The 26,636-nt window shown below is 34.3% G+C and overlaps 2 protein-coding genes and 1 long non-coding RNA gene across 4 annotated transcripts; 1 reads left to right on the forward strand and 2 right to left on the reverse strand.

Moving 5' to 3' along the window:
- Window positions 1–379: 379 nt before the first annotated feature.
- On the reverse strand, window positions 380–20,984 carry LOC144551449 (uncharacterized). Of its 2 annotated transcripts, XM_078299406.1 has the most exons (6): window positions 20,972–20,984; window positions 2,935–2,986; window positions 2,245–2,365; window positions 1,869–1,972; window positions 1,325–1,456; window positions 380–635 (listed from the first exon to the last, which is right to left on the reverse strand). In XM_078299406.1, the coding sequence occupies exons 2-6, from the start codon at window positions 2,935–2,937 to the stop codon at window positions 609–611; spliced, it is 387 nt and encodes a 128-aa protein (XP_078155532.1). In that variant the 5' UTR covers window positions 2,938–2,986; window positions 20,972–20,984; the 3' UTR covers window positions 380–608. The 2 variants fall into 2 exon arrangements, with proteins under 2 accessions (XP_078155532.1, XP_078155531.1); XM_078299405.1 differs by lacking the exon at window positions 20,972–20,984 and having other exon boundaries at window positions 2,935–3,060.
- Window positions 10,397–11,719, forward strand: LOC144552011 (uncharacterized). Its single transcript, XR_013510918.1, has 2 exons — window positions 10,397–10,661; window positions 10,806–11,719. It is a non-coding gene; the product is annotated as an uncharacterized LOC144552011 (long non-coding RNA).
- On the reverse strand, window positions 20,980–25,580 carry LOC144551448 (uncharacterized). The gene is made up of 6 exons (XM_078299404.1): window positions 25,034–25,580; window positions 24,605–24,681; window positions 24,194–24,230; window positions 23,597–23,738; window positions 22,849–23,032; window positions 20,980–21,308 (listed from the first exon to the last, which is right to left on the reverse strand). The coding sequence occupies exons 1-6, from the start codon at window positions 25,206–25,208 to the stop codon at window positions 21,018–21,020; spliced, it is 906 nt and encodes a 301-aa protein (XP_078155530.1). The 5' UTR covers window positions 25,209–25,580; the 3' UTR covers window positions 20,980–21,017.
- Between the last annotated feature and the right edge of the window lie 1,056 nt (window positions 25,581–26,636).

Here is a 26,636-nt window from a genome sequence, read left to right on the forward strand (position 1 = left end):
TCGAGTGCACAATCAATTGTCTTACAATGCTACTATTTTTCACCTGTGATTTATCAGATATGAAACGATCCGAAAAGAAATCAATAAAAATCTTTGGGCAATATAACCATAAATTTGTCTGTCTTCAACGCTATATTTTCATTAACAACAACAAAATAAACTGTTAAGAAAAATAGCTCGGATCAAACTGTAGAAAAATTATCATGACAATATCAGCTCCTTGTCTAATATTTCGGGCAAAATAATTTCTCAACAAACATAACAACTTCAAGTTCTCTGATTAGTGATTACCCCTCAAATGCTGCACACAAACGGACAATAAACGAGCAAAACCAACTACAAGTAAAAATAGAAATTCAAAAGAAAAGCACAGCAAAAGAAGCAGACCACTAGAAATTCAACATTTTAATAAGGGAATCTCTTGAATGTACTCCCATACACAAATAACAACACATAACTAGGATTGCAATATCATACTGGTACAGATCATACTAAACCAAGTAGTCAGATTTGAGACTAAACTAATACAACAATGCCCATTTGCATTACATATCAGTCCAAGCCTCTCCCTGAGGCCCATCATGCTGAAAAGGGGCTTCAATGCAAACTCATATTAGAAGCTTCTCTATAGCATCCTGGAAAAGAATAAAAAGAAACCATATAATAATATTGAAAAATCCTAGACTAAGCAAATAGAACAGAACCCTCAAAAATGTTATGTTATAAAAATGACTAATAGTCACCGTCAAAATTTTCTTTCAGCTCTTTACTACATAAACAAGACAAGTTTATTTGAGGCAAGGAAAAACATCAGTATTAGTATATTACATGGTACACATTATTGACTAATCTAGTGCTAATTTGATGGCTACAAACCAGTTGCAAGTACAAAAAACTAAGTGTTAGATCAAGAAAAAGAAAACAATGGGTTTTATATACAGTACGAGAAGATGAATTATTACTTCATAAAAAACCTTGTGCGGACCCACAAGTTTCAGAGTTCCATCAGAGTTGGTTCATTTCTACATTCTTATTATTTCCGATCAATAAAGGTTGTTTTGTATTTTCTTTCTTAAAAAAAAACCCTACTATAAAAGCCAGCATTTAATATTGCCCACAACAAAAAAACACCTACAGTAGAAACTAACATTTAAAATTGCCCACAACAAAATACAGAAACAACCACAACAGAATTACATGTACCAGGAAGGACCAGAAGGTACTTTAAACCAGTCTTTGAAATTTTCATTTGCATTCAACAAGGCAATATATGTAATAAAAAAAAAATTCTTTAAAACAAGACATTTGAAGGGTTGACACTTACTTTGATTTGTTGGATTTGACCTTTGATCTGGCTAGCATCATTGCAGGTAACAGAGCATGCAATAACTGGCCTTGTCACACCACAAGCCCGACCAAGGGATTGTTTTGATGGTACAAATACGTATGGCACATTCTGACCAAAACACATAAAATTTCATAAGAATTCTGAAATCAGAAATTATGTTCATGCATTACAATATATTAACACCTTGGTATGAACACTCTGTGCCATGGAGGTACAGCATATGCGACGAATAAACAAATTGCTAAAAATATACGAGAAGGGTGATTATGTATACCACAAAATCTCAAAACATCACTTATACCAATTATAATTGTGATCACACTATAGAACTCTCTCAAAAGGCTTGTTCCATAATTTCCCGTACCTTTCCCTTTGTTTTGCAGGAGGCATACATAAAATTTTATGATTTGCATCGGCCTTTAACATATAACTCCTATACTAAGCAACAATACAGCCTGCAGTTTAGTCTTTCTTCAATACATCAGATACTAAGATCATATAATGAGAAAAAGATACATACCTTGTCCTCAGCGAGCAAAGGGAGATGGAGAAGAATTTCCAGGGGCTCGGTATCAGCTGCCATCACAACGAACTCTGCTATTCCCCTATTTAGTGTCTTTGTAGCTACGTATTAAAAAAAGAAATTAGTAGTCAGTAACATGTATTGAACCGATACAGATTCGACCACTTACTTTTCAGTTTTCTGTTTTAATTTTCCTGGTTTCTTTGCACATATTGACAAAACACGCCTCAAGGGTACACAAAGAAAAGAGTTATTTGGAGGGGCCCAAGTTTGGGCTGAAACCTAGGAAATAAACAGTACACCTCTGGGTGCTTGACTATATCAAAAGAGAAATAATATGAAGTTGGGAGTTAAAACAGTAAAAAAAAATTACCTTCGTTAGCCCCCTTCTTGAGTTGCTTGAAATTGGCGGCACTCTGAATTAAATCCATTATCGTGATAGTTAGCTGTGCATCAGCCAAAGGATAAGCCTTCGGATTCACCGCCTCCTGAGTCTGCAATAATTTTCCAAATTTCATCACTTATCACCATCTATTACACAACAACTGGACGAGACAAGTGCTACAAGCACTGAAGATGATTTGAAGAGGATAACAACAAACTACAGAGCATCTTGGATGCCAGCGATATAAAATTATAACATAGCATAACGGCTAACCTTGTGGTTACCCCGGTTTAGTTTTTAGATTTAAACAGAGTTAAGCTTCATTTATAATTCAATAAATACAAGGATCAAATCTGTAATCAACGTACAAAACAGATGAATACAAAACTTTAATCTTCTTCTTCTCAATTTACCTAAGTTTCATGGTATCAGAGACTAATGGCTAACCCAAAAATTCCCCTCCCCTAATGGTACAACTAATACTGTATCTTCTCCCCTTCCCTCTAGCACGACTGAAAACATAATTACTCTTACCCTCCCAATCTCTACCAAAGTCACCCAATCAGATTATCTCCCATGGAAATGTCAGATTATCCATCCAACGAGAAAAGGTTTTATCTGATTATTACAATTAAACACGAAACATTAGAAAACACGATAGATAGAGAGATATGGTACCATTATGATTTCGTTGGAAGTGGAGGCGATTTCGTCGGAAGTCGTGGGGGCTAAGTTTTTACTTTTTAGTGAAGGGGCTCTAGGGTTTCAAGACTTTCGGCGTGGTCTCTGTGTTCCAGGGGTTTTAGGGAGTGCCTATGCTCTGAGATATCTCATATATCATATTTTGCGTGACCGACGTGTGCGGTGCCTATTCGGGATAGCGCAGGGGCCAGTATTATTTGAACTTTGAGATCCGTACAGAATGTATTTCAACGGTTGAGATTCTCGATAAAGTCACGCAAAATATGAGATATCTCAGAGGATACGAATTTTTTTTGAGAGAGAGGATATGAATTCGGTTTTAGGGAGTGTGTATCCTCTGAGATATCTCAACTTTTGCGTGACCGACGTGTTCGGTGTTTATTCGGGGGTGATGTAGGGTCAGTATTATGTGTGCTTTGAGATTCGTGTAGAAGGTATTTAAACGGTTTGGGATTTTCCATAAAGGCACGCAAAGTTTGAGATATCTCAGAGGATACGAATTCCTGTTTTAGGGACCAAGCGCTCATTTCATTTGTGATTATCTACAACGAAATATATTCAGCGATCTATCCTTACCGTCTAATTTCTTCTTCATTTGTGTCGCTGGTATCAAGAGGATATCCAACGGAAGATATATATGATTATTGAGTAAGCTACTCTGGGGGTGGAATATAAAAAATTGGTCAAACTTAAAATTTGACTTTATGATTGCGTTCTTGGTTGTATGGATACGGGTCCGAGTAAATACGTATGCAGCGATGGATACGCCAATACGGGTATTGGATACCGATACGATACAGATCCCAAAAAGAAATATTTTCAGAATTGATTGTTGATATTTCTAAGGTCTTTACCAAAACGAAATAAGTAACAAAAAAAATTAAATATTACTATTCGACACAAAGAACTAAATAATATTACTCTACAATGCATGAATAAATAAAATCACTAAACCTAATTTAATTGTGTATTGAAATAAATAATTTTTTTGAGCTTAAAAAATTTAAAAAATTAACTAGGGCTACAAACGAATCGAACCAAATCGAACTTACTCCAATTTGAGTTTGGTTTGAATTAATTTTGAATCGAATTTTTTACGAACTCAATTTTGAATATTTTACGAACTTTTTTTATGACAAGGAAGAGTGATCATAGTCGCCGAAAGCGAGAGGTGAAAGTCATCTAGGGTTTTAGAACTGAGAGCGAGGATTACGACTTACGAGTTATGACTTATGGCTAGGCAGCCTTATGTTTTAACTTTTAAGTCATCAGCGGAAATTAACGGTTCATGTTACTTTAAAATTCAAACTAAAATAGTTTGCGAACCTATTTCGAACGAACCAGGTCCAGTTTGAATTTGGTTTGAATTAATTTCAAACTATTTCGAATCAAATTTTTTACGAACCTTTTCAAATCAAACTCGATTCGAATCACGAACTACCAATTTTTTGTGCAACCCTAAAATTAACATTTTTTTATTACCTCTTATTTCGGTTTAACCGAACAAACCAAAATTTAAGTTCGGTTTGTTTAGTTCGATTTTAATTCAATTATATTTTTAAAAACCAAATAAATTTGAGTGAGGCTATAGTACATTGCAATGCGCGGGCCGGTCTGTGTTTTAGATTCATATATATGTTTTCAAAGTTCAAATAATCAATCTGAATCGTTCAACATTATTTTCATACGAAAATATATTTGGAGATCAATTTTTTTTTTTAAGTTTTTTATTATTTTTCTAGACAATCAGAAAATCACTTGATAAAAAAATTATGGATCATCCGAAAGTAGTGATTTTCTACTTACTTAATAGTAAAATAAATTCCAAAAAATATAAAATTTGATTTTCAAGTATATTTTTATATTATAATATTATTGAACGATTCAAATTAATTATTTAGATTTTAAAAACAAAATAAATTCAATGTACGAATCGATCCGCACATTACAATGTAACATAGCCTCACTTAATAAATTTTGTTTGCTTATTTTATTTCAGTTTAACCTAACCGAATTTGATGAAACCCCCAATTAGGGCTGTAAATGAGCTGAGTTCGAGCGAGTTACCTCCAACTCGTGCTCAGCTTATTTAGTAAATGAGCGAGTCAACTCGAGTTGGGATATCAATAACGAGCTGTAAAGCAAACTCGAGTTCAGGTCGTTACCAACTCGAGTTGGCTCACAACTCATTTATAGCTCGTTTTACCAGTCAATTTTCTTAGTTATAGTTATATACTAGTAAGAGTTTATCTAAGCACAAATAATTTAAATATTTTAATAAAAATTTATCTAAACACAAACAATTCAAACATAAATAATAAGATAACTAATAAAATAAAAAATTAAATAACAACTTAGGAGCCATTTAGAAAGACATGAGATTTATTGTGATAAATTTTGTATAACTCGAGTTATTAATGAAAGAGTTGAGGTATATTCAAATTTAACTTATTTATTAAATATGTCAATCAATTCGAGTTGTAAATGAGCAAATTAAAACAAGCAGTCACATAAATGAGCAAATTAAAACGAGCGAGCTACAAGCCAGTGAGTTCCGAGTAAGAGCGATTTTGTACAGCCCTACCCCCGATGATATTGTTCTGTCCTCTCTACCCTGATTCAATCTGCACTGTCCGCTCGAGATCTAAGCAGCTTGCGGTGGGATAGAACTAGCAGAGAGCAGATTGCTGATATTCTATGAGCAGGTGCAGGTTTCCTGTCTCCAGTTCCGGTCTCTGAACCAGGGTTTACTACGCCTCCACGCCTTATGCTTGCCTACCTCTTTAACCCAGCAAAACGCCTCCTCTTCCTTCACCGTACCAGTACCGCTCGCCTGGTACAGTTACAGACCTCTCTCTACCTCTCTTCTTCCTCCGCCTCCTCCTCGCCTCTTTCAATCCGTGACCTCAATTCAAAACTCAACCGCCTGGTATCGCTCGACATCGACCAAGCTCGCGACTTTTTCAAAACTCAATTCCTCTCCTCTGGCTCCCGCCTCCGACCGAATCTCTACACCTTCTCCATCCTTATCAAAGGTCTTTGTAAATCTAACCGCATTGACGAGGCCTTTAAACTTCTATCTTTGATCAAATCGTCTAGATTGAAGCCCAATCATGTCATCTATAACACTCTCATCCATGCACTGTACCAAAATGGGAGTCTTGGACGCGCAAGGAGCCTCATGGAGTCAATGCGAACCTCTCCTAGTGAAGTTACCTTTAATATACTCATCTCGGCTTACTGCACAGAGGGTCAATTGGTCAAGGCCCTGGTGATGTTGGAGAAAAGTTACAATCTTGGGCTTGTCCCTGATGCCATTTCTGCAACAAAGATTGTGGATTTGATGTGCAGAGAGAAACGTTTAATGGAGGCTGTTGAGGTTTTGGAGAGGTTTGAGGCAAAAGGAGGGGTAGTCGATTGTGTTGCATATAATACCTTGATTAAAGGGTTTTGTGAGGCTGAAAAGCCACAGGTGGGCCGAAGGGTATTGAAGGAAATGGAGAGGAAAGGGGTTTTACCAAATGTACGCAGTTTTAATATTCTGATTTCTGAATTTTGTGTTGTTGGTAAGGTTGATGATGCTATTGAGTTATACCAAGAGATGAGAACAGACGGTGTTGAGCCAAATTTTGATACTTTTGATATTTTGATTCATGGGTTTTGCTCGAGAGGAAGAGTTAAGAAGGGATTAGAGATTTTGGAATTGATGGAAGAATTCAGAGAAGACTATAGATATAGAATTAGTCCGTATAATAGTATAATTTATGGGTTTTACAAGGAAGGAAAAACGGAAGAAGCAATAAAATTCTTTAAGAAGATGGAAAACAATTTTCCAAGAGCAATTGATAAAACTGTGAGAATTATTGCATTTTGCAATGACGATCAAATTGAAGAGGCAAAGTTGGTTTATGACCAAATGGTGAAGGAAGGTGGCATTCCCAGTGCATTGGTCTATGCTGCATTAATCAGAGCATTGTGCAAGAAGAACAACATAAAAGAAGCACTGAATATGATCAATGAGATGGTGCAAAAGGGTCTATTTCCTATGGTATCTACATTTAATCCATTAATTTGTGCATTTTGCAAGGAAGGTGATTGGGCAAGTGCCTCGAGATTATTGGAAGAGATGGTTATGAGAGGTTGTGTGCCAAATGTGGCGAGTTACGTGCCACTAGTTCAAATGCTTTGTGAACTGGAGGAGGTTGAGAGGGCATTTAGTTGTGTTCTTAAAGCGGTGGAGAGGGGTGTTATTCCTGATTCAGCTGTCTGGTTATCTTTGGTTGAGAATTCAATCAAGGTGAACCCGAAAAGTTTGTCTGTACTAGATGAAATTGTCCATATTGTACCAGTCAAGTTCAATACTTAGCCAGTATTTTAGCTATACCTCTTCCAACTTGTTGTCTTCCTTCTCTCATTACTTAGCCGGTATTTTAGCTGTACCTCTTCAAACTGTGTGTAGCCAAAGGAGAGTTGCTGACTGATACCATAGCCTTTTAGATCTGCTACTGGTATGAAGTATGTACTGATGCCTGAGATTCGGTAATGGTGTTCCATTTAATGTGTTTAAGGCTCAGAAGTTTAGAGTTATAATAATATTTTTTTATGGTAGTTGCCTTTCTTTTAAATCTCAATCGATTCATTTGTTTGGTAAGACAATTGAATTTGTTTTAGGGAGCATCTAGCTATCCTCCCGTAACAATCCCCCATTTCATCCCCCAGTCATTAACTACTTCAATAACTACTAACTACCTAGGGGAACCACTTACTATTTGGGGACCACATAATATTTGAAAGATTTTATAACTGGCGCACACAAGTATTCATCTATAATGCATTAAGTATTCATATATAACACATCAAGTATTCATAACTAATATATCAAGTATTTAAAAAAAAAAACTGGACACGTTTTTAGAGGTGAGATTTTTTTTTCTTCGTTCAATCTAATCAATATTTCTGACGATCGGTGAAGAATTTTGCAAATCTAAAACAACGAATGTTTTTGATATAATTTTATCTTTAAAATGAGATCCATGATGATATACTTTCGAGTTGTCCGTTGTACAAGTATTCATCATTATCGAGAAAGTATTCATCCTCGTCGTGCAAGTGTAAATATAAAAACTGGATACATCACTCATCCATTTTTTTCATGTTTTTAGAGATGGGTTTTTTTTTCTCCGTTCAATCTAACCAATATTTCTGACGATCTGGGAAGAATTTTGCAAATCTAAAACCACGAACGTTTTCTACACAATTTTATCTTTCAAATGAGATCCATGATGACATACTTTCGAGTTGTCTGTTGCACAAGTATTAATATCTTGTCACGCAAGTATTCATTTATACACATTGAAGTATTCATTCATATATCTCTATTTTTTTTCAAAATTTATTTTTATGTCATTTATTTAATACGCAGTGGCCTAATTCACCATTAATAAAGCTTTGTTCTTTGCAAAACTCGCTACTTCATGAGAAAAGGGAACATAAACATGAAAAAGATTAATTGCATATACATATACAAAATTATTTTGATACGATCGACAGTGACGGATCTGACCCGGTAGAGACGTGCTCGAGTATTCATTCAAACACATTGAAGTATTCATTCATACACATTGAAGTATTCATTCCTGGCAGAGGCGTGCTTGATTGGGATGGAGTGACGGAAGATCTCCGGCAGAACGTTCGCTAGAGCAGGAGCAGCAGGCATAGAGGGAAAAAATCGAGGCGAAAGTGTAAGAGGGAGGGAGCTTATTGTATTTTTCATTTCGAGGTGGGAGAGGGAGGGGAGCTTATCAATGGAAAAACGGAGGTGGAGGAGGAGGTGGGATGCGGAGGTGGGAGAGGGAGGTAGAGGCGGAGGTGAGGTGAGGTGAAGGTGAGAGAGGGAGGTGGGAGGCGGAGGTGGGAGAGGGAGGCGGAGGCGGAGGTGGGAGAAGAAGATGGAGGTGAAAGAGAAAAATAGAGGTGGAAGAGAAAGGGAGAAAGAGGAAAGAAATAAAGATTGTTAGAAATAGTAGTTATAGTTATAGTTAAAATAGAAAGTTAGTTGGGGAATGAAATGGGGGATGAAATGGGGGATGGATAGGTGGGGGATATTATAATTACCCTTTGTTTTAATTATCATTCTGATATGGGCAGTAATTTTGGACACAGGATTTTTTGTGACTAGGATAGTCCCAGCACTTCCAATACTTCATTTGTTCATCTAATCTTGAAGTCTATGCAAGACATTTTTTTATATTAATTTTGGAATTAAAGTTTAACATTGGAACAAAGTTTATTTATTCCTTTTATTTTATCATTTTACTGATGGTGGCACTATTAATGATTAATCGGTGAGTTGCTACTATTGTTCTGTAGACAAGTTTGGTCTCGGTCATGGGTTTGGGTTATTGTACTGACAAAATTAGTAAATTACTTTCGAGGTGAAAGCTGTATTCATGTTTTAATTCACTTGGTGTCAGCCTGTCGAGCCTGATTATGATTTTTGAGCTCTAAAAAATGAACTGAAATCGGGTTGTCTGACAAAATAAATTTACTATGATGCTAGTGATACGTTCTATCTCCTAGGAGGTTAGGCCGTAGTCTGTGAGAATGGAAGTTTGTAATTGTATGGTGCTCGACTCGGTTCATTCCCTTGTGTGAATGAAATTGCTAGCCCTGACCTCAGCTGAATTTGAGGCCTTATATAGGCCATCCCGTAACTGTCGCATAGTAGCGGTTACAAGGGATCGTGACTCCATAGCTTAACAGATCATCGCATAGGAGCGGTTACAATAGCGTGACCGTCCCGAGCTTGTGCTGGGCTCGCTCTGGGAGGCTTACCGAGCAGGCTTTTATTGGGCTGTTGTAGGATATTTTGGGCCCAGCTACGTAGTTGGGCTCGGGAGATCTTCAACAGCGGACTCGGTACTCGGCCCACGAGTAGTTCGTGGGGCCTTCGGTACATGGTCCTATAGTACACATTTAATAATTAAAAATTGCCACCTAATAGAGGTATTGTTTATAATGTTATTAATAAATCCGTTGAATGCGGTCGTTAACTGTGGATCCATAAATATATTCACATTGACAGAAACTTGTCAATTATATTGAGATTCCTAGTATATTGGAGAGGGATAAGAGTACATGCACTTAGTCCATTTGACAATGATTTGTGTGTTTGAAAACTCCACATGGAGCAAACCCGCAGTACAGTTGGTACTTCGGTACTAATGCTAATTCCCTTCTAAAAGTACCACTTCAAGTCTTCATCTAATTCTTTTATTTTTTTTTGCCCCTGTACAGTGTACTACTAAACCTTCGTGTAGTACGGCTTCAATCTACTACAAAAATTTCCCACACTATAAATTAAGGAGATGCACGTCAGAAACAGGCAAGCCAAATCAACAAACAATCGAAAGCTAAGAAATTGGCAGCGGAGGTTTTATTTTTATTTTTTTTATTTTTTTTTATTATCTTTTCAACAAATAACAGCCCTTTTGTTTGAACATACTTGTGTACCGGTTTAGTTCAATTTTGTGGGGCGATGGTTAGAGAGGCGACAATGATGGTACCGGTAGAGGTGGAAGGGGCATGCAGAGGAGTGCATATTTTGTGCAATTTTAAGAAAGCACTTGAATCTATGCTCCTGTGTTTGCCCCCTCCATTCCTGCCGCTACACTTCTCCTTAGCAATTGCATTTGGGTCTAACGGTAAGATTTTCTCTCTACTTAACAATTGAACACGTCAATCAATGGATAATTGATTTGGAAACATTACATTTTGTATATTCGTTGTTATTTTATTTATTGTGATGAAATAAGTAATTCATTTTGTCGCGTATATAATTAGTGTAGACCGGGAAACTATGACATGTGCACGAGAAGGCAGTAATTAAGGCTGGAGTACGTGTGTCCTGTCGTGAATAGTCAAGAGGATTAGTTGTTGCGGAATAGCACAATTAAGAACTCGAAGGTAGAAGTAAGCACTCCACCTAACCTGGATTCCAGCAGCACCAATACAATTATATCCGGGGAGATCGATAGTTTTTTTTTTTCTTTTCCTTTTCTTCTTCTTCTTGTTTTTTTTGTTTTTGGTGGGGGGGGGGGGCGTTGGTGGGATTCGGATCTCTAAGAGTGCGTTTGGATGGAGCAAAAATAACACTAACCTGAAAATAGCACTATTTTTTTGAGTTATTCAATGAATGTTTGGATGGAGCAAGAATAGCACTACTTCACTATTCTTTATTTGTCTTATATGAATTAACTCACTATTTTACTAATCCAATTAAAAGTTGAATTAGCTACTATTTTCAAACTTGAGATTAGCTCTATTATTTGTTTCATCCAAACGTACCCTAAGTAATCCATTTTTTAGTTTGAATTCAGACCGTCCAATTTGTATTTGGCACAAATACTAAAAGGCTCCATGCATTTTATCTAATCAGGCGGATAGATTTGGATTCTAATCGGACGGTCAGATGCAAATTCAAAAATTAGATTACTTTAGGGGATCCGTACCTGGTTGGTGTGTGTGGGGTGGGGGGATTAAATACAATTGGAAAACCGAATTCATATCACCTCAGTTAATTTGAGTTTAGATCCGGACTGTCAAATCTGCTTCAATACGAATATTTAAGAGATCTGTACATTTCATCTTTAGACCGAATTAATTTAAATTCTAATTGGACGTTTTGGATCTAACTCAAAATTTGAGTTACTTTTTGGGAGAATTTCATATATATCCCTCAAAAGTTTGAATATTACGTATTTATTCCTCCAAAATCAATAATTACATATTTATCTTTAAAAATTATACAAACTCACATATTTACCCACTCTAACTATATAACATATCAAATATCTCCAAAAATAATTACATAATATTTTTTTAACTTTAAAATTTATTTTACACTATTAATTAATTATATGTTGACCATTACACCCTTCGGTTTCTTTAGTCCGCATGAGTTCTTTTCTCTGTAAGGCGCCAAACCTCTCTTGCCTCTCTATCCAAACGTGCCAAACATAGATTTCTCCCTGTCTTCCCTAGTCGCCTCCACTCTCACAAATTTTTGCTGCCCATCGCTGCTTTAATTTTTCATTTTCGTTTGGAGAGAGAGGCGGGAGGTTTGGCGCCTTAAAGAGAAGAAAACTTAGACGGACTAAAGAGACAAAAACGAAGATCGTAATAGTATGTATTATTAATTAATACTGTAAAATATTTTTTACGTTTAAAAAATATTATTTAATTATTTTTGGAGATATTTGATATGTTATAGAGTTAGATTGGACAAATATGTGAGTTTGTATAATTTTTAAGGATAAATATGTAATTATTGATTTTGGAGGGATAAATATGTAATATTGAAACTTTTGAGGGATATACATGAAATTGCCCCCACTTAAAATGAACCGGACTCTGGAAATACAGACCCCCCAAAAAAAAGCATGAATGAGAAAAAGAAAATGATTGAATGCGGCAGAAACATCACCTAACAGTAACAGCCATAGTGACAAGATACCCGAATTATACCCGAATTATACCCGTTTAATTTTTTTCCGGGGTGATGCCGAACCGAACACCGAATTATTCGGTTGACCGAACTTTGACCGAATTAAACCCGAATAATTCCCGAATTTTACGAACTTTTCCCGAATTATTCACGAATTTTTCCAAGAACAATTATTTTTTTGCTCCCTTGCAGGACTGAGATTTCTGATCCGGATAATTCCGAATCATTCCCGAATTATACCCGAATTATACCCGAATCACGAATTTTTGATCTCGCCGAACCGAACCCGAATAATTCATTTGTCACTATGGTAACAGCTGCCAGGGGTAAGAAAGCACGTGCCAGTATATACATCCACTGTCATAGAAAATAAAAATAAAAACAGAGGTCTGTCGTAGTCTTATTTAACTCGGTCGATCACTATTAAAAATAAAACTGCTCTGAATACATTATAATTTCTTGGGAAGATTGGTGTGCCTGGATTGAATTATTTGATTTTGATCACACGATTCTACAATCATATTTAGAGCTTTGCTGATGTACAAGTCATGGTCACGTGTGGAGCCTCATTTTGTACTATGTTTAATGGGCGTCTAAAAATTCGTTGGACGTATTTAAAATTTCTCTCTTTAAAGTAGAAATATATATTGTGAATAATTAATTATTTCAGAATGATTATGGAAATTTCTAAGGTCTTTACCGAAAAGAAATAAGTAGCAAAAAATTATATATTACCATACCACACAAAGGACTAATTAATAATATTACACTTCCCTGCAATGCATGAATAAATAAAATCATATGAAACACCTACATAGATTGAACTTATTGGGAACAATTCGGTTTAGATCGAAATTAATGTATTTTCTAACTGGCATCTGCTCGAAATTTATCTTATATTTGGTTGAAGTTAACCAATTTGCGATCGAATTCACGCAAACATATTTAAATCTACATTAATTTTAATCATTTCATAAATTTAAATTGAATATGCAAATCTTAACGTGAATCTAACGACTTAGATTTGATGATTTTGACAGCACGTTGGTTGAATTTTGATCTGATATCCATCAAATCCCCATCTCTCCCTAAAACTAGAATGAAGGATTCCCATATCCATCGAATTTCCAATCTAAGAGGAGAACTAGGGTGTTATTGTGCTTATCATTTTTTTGATGAGCTGAATTTCAAAATTTATTAGAATGACTTTAAATGATAAAGCTAAATTGTTGAAACTGATCTATTTCATGGGTGGTGCATTTAGATATCAAATTTATAAGTTTTTGAATTAAGTTAGTATAAAGTAAAGTGTAAAAATACAGTAAAGAATGAACACATAACAACTAACTTATAAATCTTTTTTTTATTACCATTTGATTTTATACTAAATTATTACGAAAATTTATAAATTTGACATGTAAATTAATTCCAACAGTTTAGATTCATTGTTTGAGTCTATTTAATTTTAGAGTTAAAAGTCACCAAAAAAGAAAAAACTTCGTGAGCTTAAATTTTTTTTGAAACACTGATAGAAGCTATCAGTTTTGAGTACAACGATCATAAAGATTAAAAAATAAACAAATAAACAACCTCTACTAAATACTACATGCTACGTACAATTAGTAAACTAACAAAACTGCATCCATAATCTTGCTTCCTCAACAGATTTCTCTGCTGCTACTGATGGATCCCTAAGCTTGCCTTCAAAAATACTACTGTTTCGTTCTTTCCATATGGTCCAACAGGCCGATAAAAAATAAGTACTCCACTTCTGCTTGAGAGTTCGTCCGTTACACCTTTTAAGTGAATGACAGAACGTGTTTGCCACTGTGTCTCTCACCCAAACCATACGGTATCCCAGCAATACCGCTATTGTAGACCATAAAGTTCTGGCATAGCTACACTGAAAAAAGAGATGTAATGCAGTTTCAAGGCTATGTGACTGACAAAGAACACAATCCCGATTACAGATAAATCCTCTACGCTCCATGACATCGTGAGTCAGTAACTTTCCTTTCAACCAAAGAAATGCAAATATACGAACTGTTGGAGGGATCTTCAGTGTCCATGTAAAACTGAACTCACATCTTACTTTGCCTCCGCTTGCCACCAAATCATAAAATGATTTAGCTGTATATTCCCCACTGCTCATCCAATTCCATTGAATAGTCGGTTTGATCTATAGCCTTACTCAAGGACCATAGTCGGTTTGATCTGCTTGGTGCAGAGGTTGATGCCATGATGGATGTTGACCATGAATCGAACCAATAAGAAATAGTTGTGCCCGACCCAATATGCCAGTGTGTACTCCATAAGAACATAGGCCTGATTTTTAACAATTGTTTCCAAAAAAAAGAAATTCTTGGCACTTGTGATCCTTTAGTGATACATCTAATTGCAACTATTGTCTGAGACCATAAAGAATCTGGATTTCTATATAATCTCCACCACCAGCGAAGAAGCAAGGACCAGTTTCTAATTAATAAGTTTGCACCGCCCATTCCTCCATTCTCTCTTGGAAGACAAACAGCTTCCCAATTAATCAACGAAATACCTCTCCTCGTGTCTGACTTTCCCCATAAAAAATCCCTTCGTATCTTGTCTATCCTATTGATCACCCATTTAGGTAACAAAAAGGAAGCCATAAAATAAACGGAAATTGAACTGAGTACCGAGTTCATTAGCTGCAAGCGACCACCTCTTGAAATTAATCGACTCTTCCAGCCTTCTAGTTTAAACTCAAGCTTCTCAATTAATGGCATATAAAGTGATCTTGTAGGCCGCTTTATGGTCAATGGCAATCCCAAATAATTGATAGGGAATCTAGACAGAGAACATGCTAAAACTGCCGATATGACCGGCACACATCTTTGGTCAACATTAATTGGTATGTAAGAACTTTTCTCATAGTTAATATGAAGACCAGATGCCTCAGTAAAAAGTCTCAAGATAATTTTTAAAGAAACCACTGTGGAGACCTCAGCATTAGTGATTAGAACAGTATCGTCTGCATACTGATGAGCTATGACTGCCTTACATAATTTTGATGATATACAAGTTTGGACAGATGTGTTAAGCACCCCAATCATTCTTTGAAGGACATCTGCTGCAATATCATAAAGCATAGGAGACAACGGATCCCCTTGCCTTAATCCCTTCTTATGCATAAAATATTCTGTCTCGCCCCCATTCATAATAATCCTTGAAGATGCCGTATGCAATATATCATCAATCCATCGTAATCATCGAGACGGAAAACCTCTAGCAATCATGACATCTTTCAAATAGGACCAATTAACTGAATCAAAGGCTTTGGCAAAGTCTAATTTAATAAACAGTGCCGGTTTACCAGTAGTTGAGATGTGGTGAAGTATCTCCCGCGTGGAGTTGAAATTTTCTGTGATTTGCCGGCCTTTTATAAAGGCCGTTTGGCTACTCGAAATCAAATCTGGTAAAACACATCTCAACCGATTAGCCAATAATTTAGAGATCAATTTGGGAATTAAATTCATGACACTAATGGGTCTGTAATCGCCGACTTTTTCCGGTATCTCTTTTTTCGGAATCATTATAATGTTGGCCTTATTAATATTGCCAAGATTCACTGAATGGTGTCATGAAAAGATTAATGCGATAACTACCAGAAGAAACTGAATATGTATACTATCACAGCCCGTATAAGCAAAATGGAATTACGAAGCCGAACCAAGTTGGGTTTTTGATTACCAGATTCGTTTGCTTCCGAAATGGATCCATTATACGCATTAAATTAACACGAGGCCCGAATTAAATTCAGGCCTATGGTTACGTAAATGCCGAGTAAATTCATTGCTGGCCCAGATCTATTCAATGAAAAAAGAGAATATGAAATAGCGAACAAAATAAAAGCAAAAGGGAACCTTTGTCATTCAACACCTAATCAATTAACAAAAAGTCAAAAAACAAAATCATGTCGGACCCCTGCGGCCCTGCCCCCATTTAATCAATCTACTCGTACGAAACCGAGTAACAGGAGCTAAAACCGGAATTTTTTCATAAATCATAATTAATAAAACGTTTTTTTAGGGAACCAATATGATTGATTTTTTTTTTTTCAAAAACCATAAGGACCGTGGGGTTCCCACGGTCTCAAATTATTATTTTTTTTTTTATAAAACAGAATTTTTTTTTAATTTTTTGTATTAAAATATTAGAAATGTTGAATATATTTCTTTGAAAATAGATGAAATACAATATAATTTGATTTATTAGAAATACTGCAATAAATAACCCGGATCAATATTTTTCATGTCGGGTTTTTCGCGGCTGTAAGAAAAATTAATATATTTCTTTATGTGTTATTAGAAAAAAAAAAAAATGCTTAGATTCTGAGTTATTGATCCCGGTTCAAATGTCACTTCTAGGTAATCCAGAAAATATTGTGATCTTTCTAGTAAATTTAATTTATGAAAAGTTGTATCTATTTTTGAAAAAAATAATAACTTTTAAGTTATTTAATAATTGTTATTCAAAAAGAATTCTCAAAATAGATTTAACTTTTTATAAATTAAATGTCCTAGAAGGATCACAATATTTTCTGGATTACCTATAAGTGACTTTTGAACCGGGATCAATAACTCAGAATCTAAGCATTTTTATTTTTTTCTAATAACACATAAAAATATATATTAATTTTTCTTACAGCCGCGAAAAACCCGACATGAAAAATATTGATCCGGGTTATTTATTGCAGTATTTCTAATAAATCAAATTATATTGTATTTCATCTATTTTCAAAGAAATATATTCAACATTTCTAATATTTTAATACAAAAAATTAAAAAATTAAAAGAAATTCTGTTTTATAAAAATTGAGACCGTGGGAACCCCACGGTCCTTATGGTTTTTGAAAAAAAAAATCAATCATATTGGTTCCCTAAAAAACGTTTTATTAATTACGGTTTATGAAAAAAATCCGCTAAAACCTCAACCGTAAAATTACTAATTTTACTTTCTTAAACTCTAGATAAATTTTAGACTGGCTACTCTATTTATATAAGCATATGAGAGCATATGTTTATAAGCCATTTTTGTGTTTTCAATGTTAAAACGGTTGATCTGAAGCGCTCAACATGTTCTCCATATTAATATGTATTTAGTAACCAAATTTTATATTATTTGAAATTTTTTTACTATTTTTTCAGAATTTTTCAAAATAATTATAAAAATAAAAATTATGAAAAAATAATAAAAAAATTCCAAAAAATATAAAATTTGATCTCCAAGCACATTCTAGTATGGAAAATATGTTGAGTACTTTGGATCGACCATTTGAATATTAAAAACGCAAAAATGACTTATAAACATATACTTATGAAAATAGAGTAGCCAACCTCTATATTTGCAAAAGAGAACTCACGAAATGTGCAAGCTAAGTTACAAAGTAAAAGACTATAAAATGGATAATTAGTAAGTCGTTTTTTTTCCTTCCTGAAGGAGGACTTGATTATTATTAGTTCTTAAAATTTCACAGATATCATTGTAGTCTATAAGTACCATTATCACCAGTCAAAAATATTTGCATTCATGTCATAAGGATATATCTTGTGAATTATGAAACTTGTAGTAAGGTAAATGTAAATATTATTTAATTTTAATTGATGATGACACAAATGTTAATGATAGTAAATAATTCAATTGATATTTAATGTTATGAATAATTATGTTTGCTTTAATATTAGTTATATTGCTTGTTGACTGCACTCACACTAGTTCAATCTTAAAAAATAACGCTGTGATAAATTAATGAATATATTATTCTTTTAATACATGTTAAACGTAAAATTAATTTGCTGCAAAACAGCAAGTGTGCGATATTTTAATGATCAAAATGATATCAATAAAACTATAAATTCCGACTCATACACATTTTCATTTAGAATTAATAAAATTGTGTGTGTTGTGGAGGTGGAGTTGCCTACGGGCTATGATTCAAAAAAAAGGGGTGGGGGGTGGGGTTTCCTTATTCAAAAGTTTAGCTCATCCAAGCACCGAAATTCATTCAAACTTGTCTAAGAGGTTTAATTTAGACTTTTCATTTATTCACTACTACAGAATAAGTGATTGTACACGGACATAAACAGGAGAGCTACACGGATTTTCTGCCGTGTGGACTGTGAGGATGTAGAAATCCTTGAATATTTACACACGGATATTTACCCGTGTGCGATTATCGAGAGCTACACGGATTATTACATAAACAACCGTGTACAAACGCTTGCCAGCGTCGCTCTCAAAATAACCGAGCTACACGGATTATTACATAAACAACCGTGTATGATTACTCTTTCTACACGGACATTTAGCTAAATGTCCGTGTACGATTACTCTTTCTACATTGATATTTAACTAAATGTCCGTGTAGCTTTCTTATTTTTTTTTATGTTTAAATACCTTTCTACATGGACTTTAGTTAAATGTCTGTGTAGAATTGTTCTTTTTTTCTCATTTTTTTTTTGGTGGCTAGCTTCCAATTTTGTTAGCCATTTAAAATTAGAATTCCAAAACAGAGAAACATTAAACAGAGGTCTTTTAAACTCATAATTCCAAAACTATACAATAGTATAAATAATTTATTTACATTAAAATATACAAAATTATACAAATCCATATTGAGCATTACAAAATTTAAATTGAAACCGTCTTGTCCACATACATCTGACATCGTCGATCTGCTCCTTGGTGTAACACTTTTGCTTTGGTCCATACTACAATTATAATTTGGTATTAGTTAGTAACAAGAAAAGGTAGAAGATTACAATTCATGCAACATATATATATACAAAGCTCTTTGTACATGCAATCTCATGTGATAAAACATAATATATACTCCTTAGGATCCAATACAATGTTTGTATAAAAGTTATATCCTTACCACTTAGTAATCACATGATCAAGCTCCCATGGGCTCAAATTGCCAAAACTCTTAGTTATGATCTAGTTTGGACCGAAATTTCATACAAACTAAGGCGTATTAGATCCAACATACCAAAAAAGGAGCTCCCATGTGATCCATGACATGATGCCTCTTGGTTAAAGGTCTCCAACATATTGCATCTCCAATAAGAATCCATTGATTAACATATATGTGCATACATAATAGGGAATAAAAATTCTCCTTTAAAATTTTCATCCAAAATTATAAGAAAATATTTATATATAAAATTAGTTGAATCTGTCTAGCTTTTATACGAACCATTGAAAATCAATTTCGTAAAAAAAAAAATTATTGCATCTTATATGAATTTACGATGGCTCTGATACCAAATGATAGTCTTAATAATTCATGACGTGTTTTGCAATAAAAAAAACACAAGCAATCCAGAATTCGTAAATTCAAAATAAAATAACAAAGTAATTTAAATCTTACAGTTATGAAGTGCAGACATCTTTAGGCGGAAGCGTTAGTACTGATCTTCAACGGTTTTTCTCAGATCTAATGATGGAGACCTTAGGCGTTTTCTTTACTTCTCACTTTCAAAAAATGGTCCACATTACACTAATTATTTACATTATCTTAACAAATCAAGCATGCATGCATTAATTAATAATTGACCTAAATAAGCAATAATAAGCTAGTAACAGAAAAGAGAAATATATATATATATATATATATATATATATATACATGACTAAGCTTAGCAAGATAGAGAGAAGAAATACAAATTAACTTCAAAGATCTCAGATTCTAGCTCCTTGTGCACAGAAATCAAAATGACACTGCTGGAAGGAGAGAGAGAGAGTATTAATTGATCAAAACGGCGCTGCTGGAAGGAGAAGGTCTTTTATATAACCAAAACCCTAGAATAACCTTTCTACACGAATTTTTAAGTAAAAAATCCGTGTAGCTCTCTCAAGGCTTTCTATACTGTTATTTAAACAAAAAACTGTGTACAATTTTCACCTTTCTACACGGCTCTTTATTAAACGTCCGTGTTGCTCTCTCAAGTTTTCTACACTGCTATTTAAACAAAATCCGTGTACAATTCTTACCTTTCTACACGGTTCTTTAATAAATATCCGTGTAGCTCTCTCAAGGCTTTCTACACTGTTATTTAAATAATAATCCGTGTACAGTTCCTAATAAACGTCCGTGTAGCTCTCTCAAGGCTTTCTACACTGATTCTTTAATAAACATCCGTGTAGAAATCCCACAGATATTTCGGACTTCCAAAAAATTACAATTTATCCATGGTTTTTAGATAAAATTATCAAATCCGTGTACAATGTGCAGTGTACAATGACCATTTTTGTAGTAGTGATTAAATATAAAAAAATCGGCAAATAACAACATTCTCCTTCCCTTTTCTCACGAATAAAACTTCTCAGATTTCGTTTTAAAAAATCGTTGTACTCAGAGGGAACTACATTAGTAGGCTAGCTAGTTACAAAAGACACAATATTCCATAATACTCGCGTAGTTGTATCCTATGGTGGGAGAAGAACATCTAGAATCTAAATGGACCTTCAGAGTTTTAGAAAAAAAAAAAAAAGAGCAAGTGTCAGACAGTTCAAGCTACAAGCCCGGGACGGACAAGGTGAGATTCAAATTGATAGCACCACCACCGTTCGATGAAGAAAGAATACTGCTGCTTTCACTTGTTGACGGTTTCTCATTTCTACTTGTAATGGGATTTAGAGATAAGGAGAGGGAGAGTGCGTGATCATCATCATCATCGTCGACTTCATTTCTCTCAAGGTATTCCTTCATGCAAGATCTTGATTTTTGCAAGGAACATATGGTGGCATCTATTTCTTTGGCTCTTAGAATATCCATTGTTGCACATGGTGCGCTTTGTCCATGCACCTGTCATAAACAGAGTTACATGTTATTATGTTTATGATTTGAAGTTGGCAAGCGGTTTTGGCAACACTACTAGAAACTGCGCTTGCCGAAATTTCATGAAAGCATGTCATTAATAAAACTATATATATCATATTATTCATCATCTCCATATAAATATAAATATATATAATAATTTTATAATCTTTACTTTTAATAATTACTATAACGGGTAAAAAATAATTCTTCACCCATTATGTTAACGATAAAACACTTTACCTTTACCTGTATCTGATAAACTAAACGAAAAAATTCTTATTCGTACCCGTGTTATCGAATAGGGTATAGGTAAACGGATAAAATTAAGGATGCCACTGACACCACTAATCAAAAGCTAGTTACATATAGAGTACTACAAAATTTCTTTTTGACTCAGTGTACCATATTTCATAAAAACACAAAATTGTTGAGAAAATAATAAATATTTTTTTTCTGATCATAAAGAGAATGACCATTTAGAAGATCAATATCATCAAGGGTTTGGCCCTGTTTAAAGTAAAGGAAATATTTGGATAATGCGGGAAATTCTAGAATGTCCGTTTCATATTTAGACTGTTTGCAGGTGTGAGATGTTTAAATGAACTAAATTTTGAGAAAAATAAATTTAGACACAATGTTCAGATTATGCATTCTGTGATAAACAGTTCGGATTTGGAGTGTGGAGAGGAGAGAGCCAACACAACATCTGGTGCCAATCAAACCACTGCCATAAAAAATATGGCAGTGCTCATGAATTGAGTGATCAAAATTTAACAGGTCAGATTACAATGGGACCTCGAGAAAGGTTTGATCTGAGTCATTGAATTTTAATCGGACCAAGCACCAGAGAGTAGCATATGAATAGTCTAAGTACAATGTCTCATGTTGCCAAGCTAGCTGACATATATAAATACGAGAAAAATACCAATTTTTTTCATTGAAAAATAAATTAATTTAATATATTGCCATACTAATAAAAATAATACAGACGCTAACAGACTCAAAATAGAGACGTTGATATTCGATTTTTAAATAATAAAGAAATACAACCAGGACATATATATTATCAACATCTCTATTTTCAGCTGAACGCTGGTCTATTTCTGTATAATATTGAGCATACCTTACATTTTATTTATTATTTATATCATTACAAAAAATAGGTGAAAAAATATGATCTTGGGACCCAAAAAAGTGGGAAAGTAACTAAATCTTGAGTCTACCCTTTATGCTCTTTTTTTTTTGCCAAAGAATTTTAAAATAAAATCTTTCCTGTATCATTATTGGTAGATGCGCAAACCAGACCTAGAGTGAGATAGAGAGAGGTAAAGCCCCTAGCTGCAAAGAAGCAGCTAAAAAGAAACCGAGAACGAGAACCAAGAAAGGAATTAAGGACGTCGCACAAAGTGTTGATAAGATGTGTAATAGATGGAACCAAACAAAGGCTTCTTTTTATGTTTGACAAGAGAAGGATGCATACACTACTTCAGTACTACTCACATCACAACCTGGCATTTGGCAGTACCTTGAAACGATGGAAGCACACTTGATTTTCACTGCACTGAAAGCACTTGCGCATGAAGGCATTAGCATTAGAACAGGAATCGCCCAATAAACCTGCATCCTTTATTCTCTTCTCCATTGCCAATGCTTGTTTATATCCATCAATCCACAGGCTTTTCTGCATTAGCTTTGTCTCCGTCCTTGATCTATTTTTTTCACGTGAGAAAAATAAATAAATAATAAAGAGGGTGTTCAGCATGTTGAGTAGGATTAACTTTTAAGTTTTGCTAAGAAATAGATGTTTGATAACAAAAAGTTAAGAAAGTAGATGCTTGACTTTTTTAAAGAGCTTCAAGTGCTCAAGCTATATAAAATGGTTTCTTAAAATTTTGGACAAACTTAAAAATATAGGCAAAATGAGACTTAAGAAAGTGGTTTTAAGTTTTACAAAGGAACAAGTATTTTACAAGCTTAAGACTGCTCAGTATTCTAAGGAGTTCTAAAGAACCTTAAGGAGGGTGTCCTAGAACACTACCAAAGAGCTTCATAATTTTCAAACACTTATATATCATAACAAACTTTTCATTTTAACAAAAACCTAATAAAATTATGAATGAAACCTAAATACAAAAATAACGTTTGAATAAAAAATATATAAATTTTTTCCTATTCACCAAGGGTTAAATTAATAAATAAATAGAGTTGTGAGTGTGAGGTGTATATTCTATGATGTGACAAGAAAACATTTGGAGAGAGACAAAGCTACCGACCTTTTCAGAGGGGTCAGTGATGATTCCTTTGTGTGCTTTGAACAATGCTCAAAGGCACCATCATTCCCATTTTTAGTCTCATTATGCTCATCACCACCTCTATCATTGTCTTCTATTGACCTCCTCCTCTCTTGAACAATCCCTGCTACGTATACATGGAGACACCAAAAAAGGCTCTAATTATATAATATCTTTCCATGTTTGCTCATACAAGTGGCCATAGATGATTCATAGTATCTTTACAATGACTGAATTAATTATTAAGTTGTCATCATTGCATGCAAAAGAGATCTTATTTTGCATCTACTACTCAACCGGATAATAAATCATTCCAATACAATTTATCTTTCTTCACCCTCTTTTTCTTTTTGGATTATCAGTGCATTAATTAGCCTCACTGCCTCACCTTCTATAACAAATTACATATTATAATAAATTAAATCAATATTGTAGAAAGCTCATTGAACTCAAAATATTTCAGGCAAGATTGCAAATACTGCAATTCCTGAGGATCAAATCGTCCTGTCTTATTTTATTTAAAAATAGGAATTTTTCTTTAAATACCAAAAAAGTACGAGTTGGTAGCTGCTGTATTACCTTGCCTTACGTTGTCACTTCTCATGTTTCTGTACAACTGCAAAGAATCCAGAAACAAGAAACCGTTTTATTGGAAAGCAAAAAAAAAAGAAAAAAGAAACCGTTTTATCAAACAGAGGAATAGCGCTAACCCATCGATAAGTTTGGATAACACAGAAATAGCACTAATTTAAAAATAGCTGTTATTCTTAGCGAGCTATTCTCACTATTTCACGTTTAAGTGAAAAAAATGTTATTCTCAACACAAGGAATAGCTTAAGTTAGCTGCTATTCTGCTATTTCATTGAAATATTGGGTTAGCGAGCTATATATCTCGAGCTATTCTTTGTTTCATTCAAACGCAAGAAATACAACTTTTAGAGATTTTTTTTTTTACAAGTAATAAAACTATTTAAAAGTTGAGGAACAAACCTGGAGATGGCTCTTCACATGTGCTATGGTTATCCCTTTAACATCCATAAGATGAAGAATGAGCTTAGGCGTAGCTCCTATTATAAGCAGAAATAACAAGTAATATATTAACTTCAGTGAAGAAGAAAAAATGGATATACTTTTGCCAATATGTACATTAAGGTTCAGTTCATTAATATCTAAGTTTTACTTGTCTGATCCTCTTTTTGTTTGAATATGTAAATTATCACCTAAGTTAAACTAGAGAATAAATGAAGGAAAGCAAGATAATTAAGTCATAAAGGGAAAGCTATATATCCTGTTTATTTATGATGGAGGAGGAATATATATATATATACATCTTTTACAAATTCAGAACCCTAGTTTAGTAGAAGAAAATCTAAAATGGGAGATGTATCAACATGGAAATATATATAAATGTTAACGTACTCTCTTCACCACCAAGCATTTCAATGGCCTGAACAAAGCAACGGTGGAGATCTGGCGTCCATCTCAAACGAGGCACCTTGGATCTGATATAAGGTCTCATGATAGCTCCATCTTTGTCAATCTTCTCACCATTATCCCCATCTCTCTCTCCTTTGATCACCTCCTTTCTCGCCATATAATATAATGAAGAACAGCAGACTCTTATCTGATTCTTTCTACTTTCAAATTCAACCCAGCTAACTCATTTATACACGCCGAATATTCTTCGTCAAAACATAAAAGGTAACTATAGTAACCAGCTAGCTATCTGCTATCTAGGCTTGACCGCTTGAGGTACATCTCATGCGCTGCCTATAAATTCAAAAGACCCTTTTTAGGTGCTCATGAATATTTTTATTGAGGGGACAAAGGAGAAGAGACAAGGAGAAATGCTGAGTTTCAGCTGAGAAATAAACCCTATTGCTGGGTACTGGAAAAAGGGAGAAAATTCTCACAGCAGCAGGACCTTCTAATTATTACAGTTTGGCAGAGATTTTGACTAGTGACTAGTGAGAGAAAGAAAGAGAGAGAGAGAGAGAGAGTAGTAATAGCAAGCGGCTGAAAGAGTATAATGGCAGAGTCAGAGAGAGAGAGAGAGAGAGAGAGAGAGAGAGAGAGGAGGCAACAATAGGAATAGAATCTCTGGGCGCAGGATTTCTTTGCTACTCCCTCAGTCCTGCCACCACTTCTCTTTATTATTATTTGATCCGCTGCAACTGACTGAACACTATGAATTTTTCATTGTCTAAAACAGACTGTTCGATCATAATTTCATGGCATGGATTGAACATCTGAAGTCCGATATTACTGGCAAAGAACTTTACGACCATAGCAGCGGATGGGGAGACCTTTTTATTACCCGTTTTTTGCTCTGTATCTTCTTACGAAAAGTGTACTAAAGTGTATTTTTCTGGCTGAACCGTAGGCAGCGCAAATGTAGTTTGGTTCGGTCTATTTTAAGACCTACTGTACTCCCTAATGGCTAAAGGTGAATCTCGTTTTGAAGATATAATTACGAGGAATTAATTAAGAGGAAGGTTCAAATGCCTCCATGTTTTTGTGCCTCCATCATGCTTCCATCTCTCTTCATCATTTTCAAAATTCAAACAGTCGATCCGAACCGCTCAACCTAACCTTTATACTAAAATATGTTTGGAGACCAAATTTTATATTTTTAGAAATTTTTTTACTATTTTTTTTGATAGGTACAAAAATACTGTTTTTAGATGGTTCATATTTACTGATTTTGTACCTATCTAAAAAAATAGTAAAAAAATTCCTAAAAATATAAAATTTGGTCTCCAAACATATTTTAGTATGGAGGTTACATTGAGCGGTTCGGATCGACTGTTTGAACTTTGAAAATGATGGAGAGAGATGGAGGCATGATGGAGACACAAAAACATAGAGGCATTTGAACCCTCCTCATTAATTAATTACGAATTATGACTAAATTAAATTGTTATTTATTTCAGAAATATTATAAAGTAATATAGGAAAAGAAAACCAGTACTTATATCTTCAGGGCATAAAATGACGGTAGAATTTTTTTTCTAACTCAATT

Source organism: Carex rostrata, chromosome 3 (assembly GCF_964058835.1).
Source record: "Carex rostrata chromosome 3, lpCarRost1.2, whole genome shotgun sequence".
NCBI lineage: Eukaryota > Viridiplantae > Streptophyta > Magnoliopsida > Poales > Cyperaceae > Carex > Carex rostrata.

Coding starts and splice junctions, on each gene's coding strand:
- LOC144551449 (XM_078299406.1), bottom strand. Junction 1,973..2,244: donor CAAGAAGGGGGCTAACGAAG/GTAATTTTTTTT, acceptor TTTAATACGTAG/CTACAAAGACACTAAATAGG. Junction 636..1,324: donor GTCAAATCCAACAAATCAAA/GTAAGTGTCAAC, acceptor ATTCTTTTCCAG/GATGCTATAGAGAAGCTTCT.
- LOC144551448 (XM_078299404.1), bottom strand. CDS start 25,208: ATGGCGAGAAAGGAGGTGATCAAAGGAGAGAGAGATGGGGATAATGGT. Junction 24,682..25,033: donor AATGCTTGGTGGTGAAGAGA/GTACGTTAACAT, acceptor TGCTTATAATAG/GAGCTACGCCTAAGCTCATT. Junction 23,739..24,193: donor AAGTGACAACGTAAGGCAAG/GTAATACAGCAG, acceptor TATACGTAGCAG/GGATTGTTCAAGAGAGGAGG.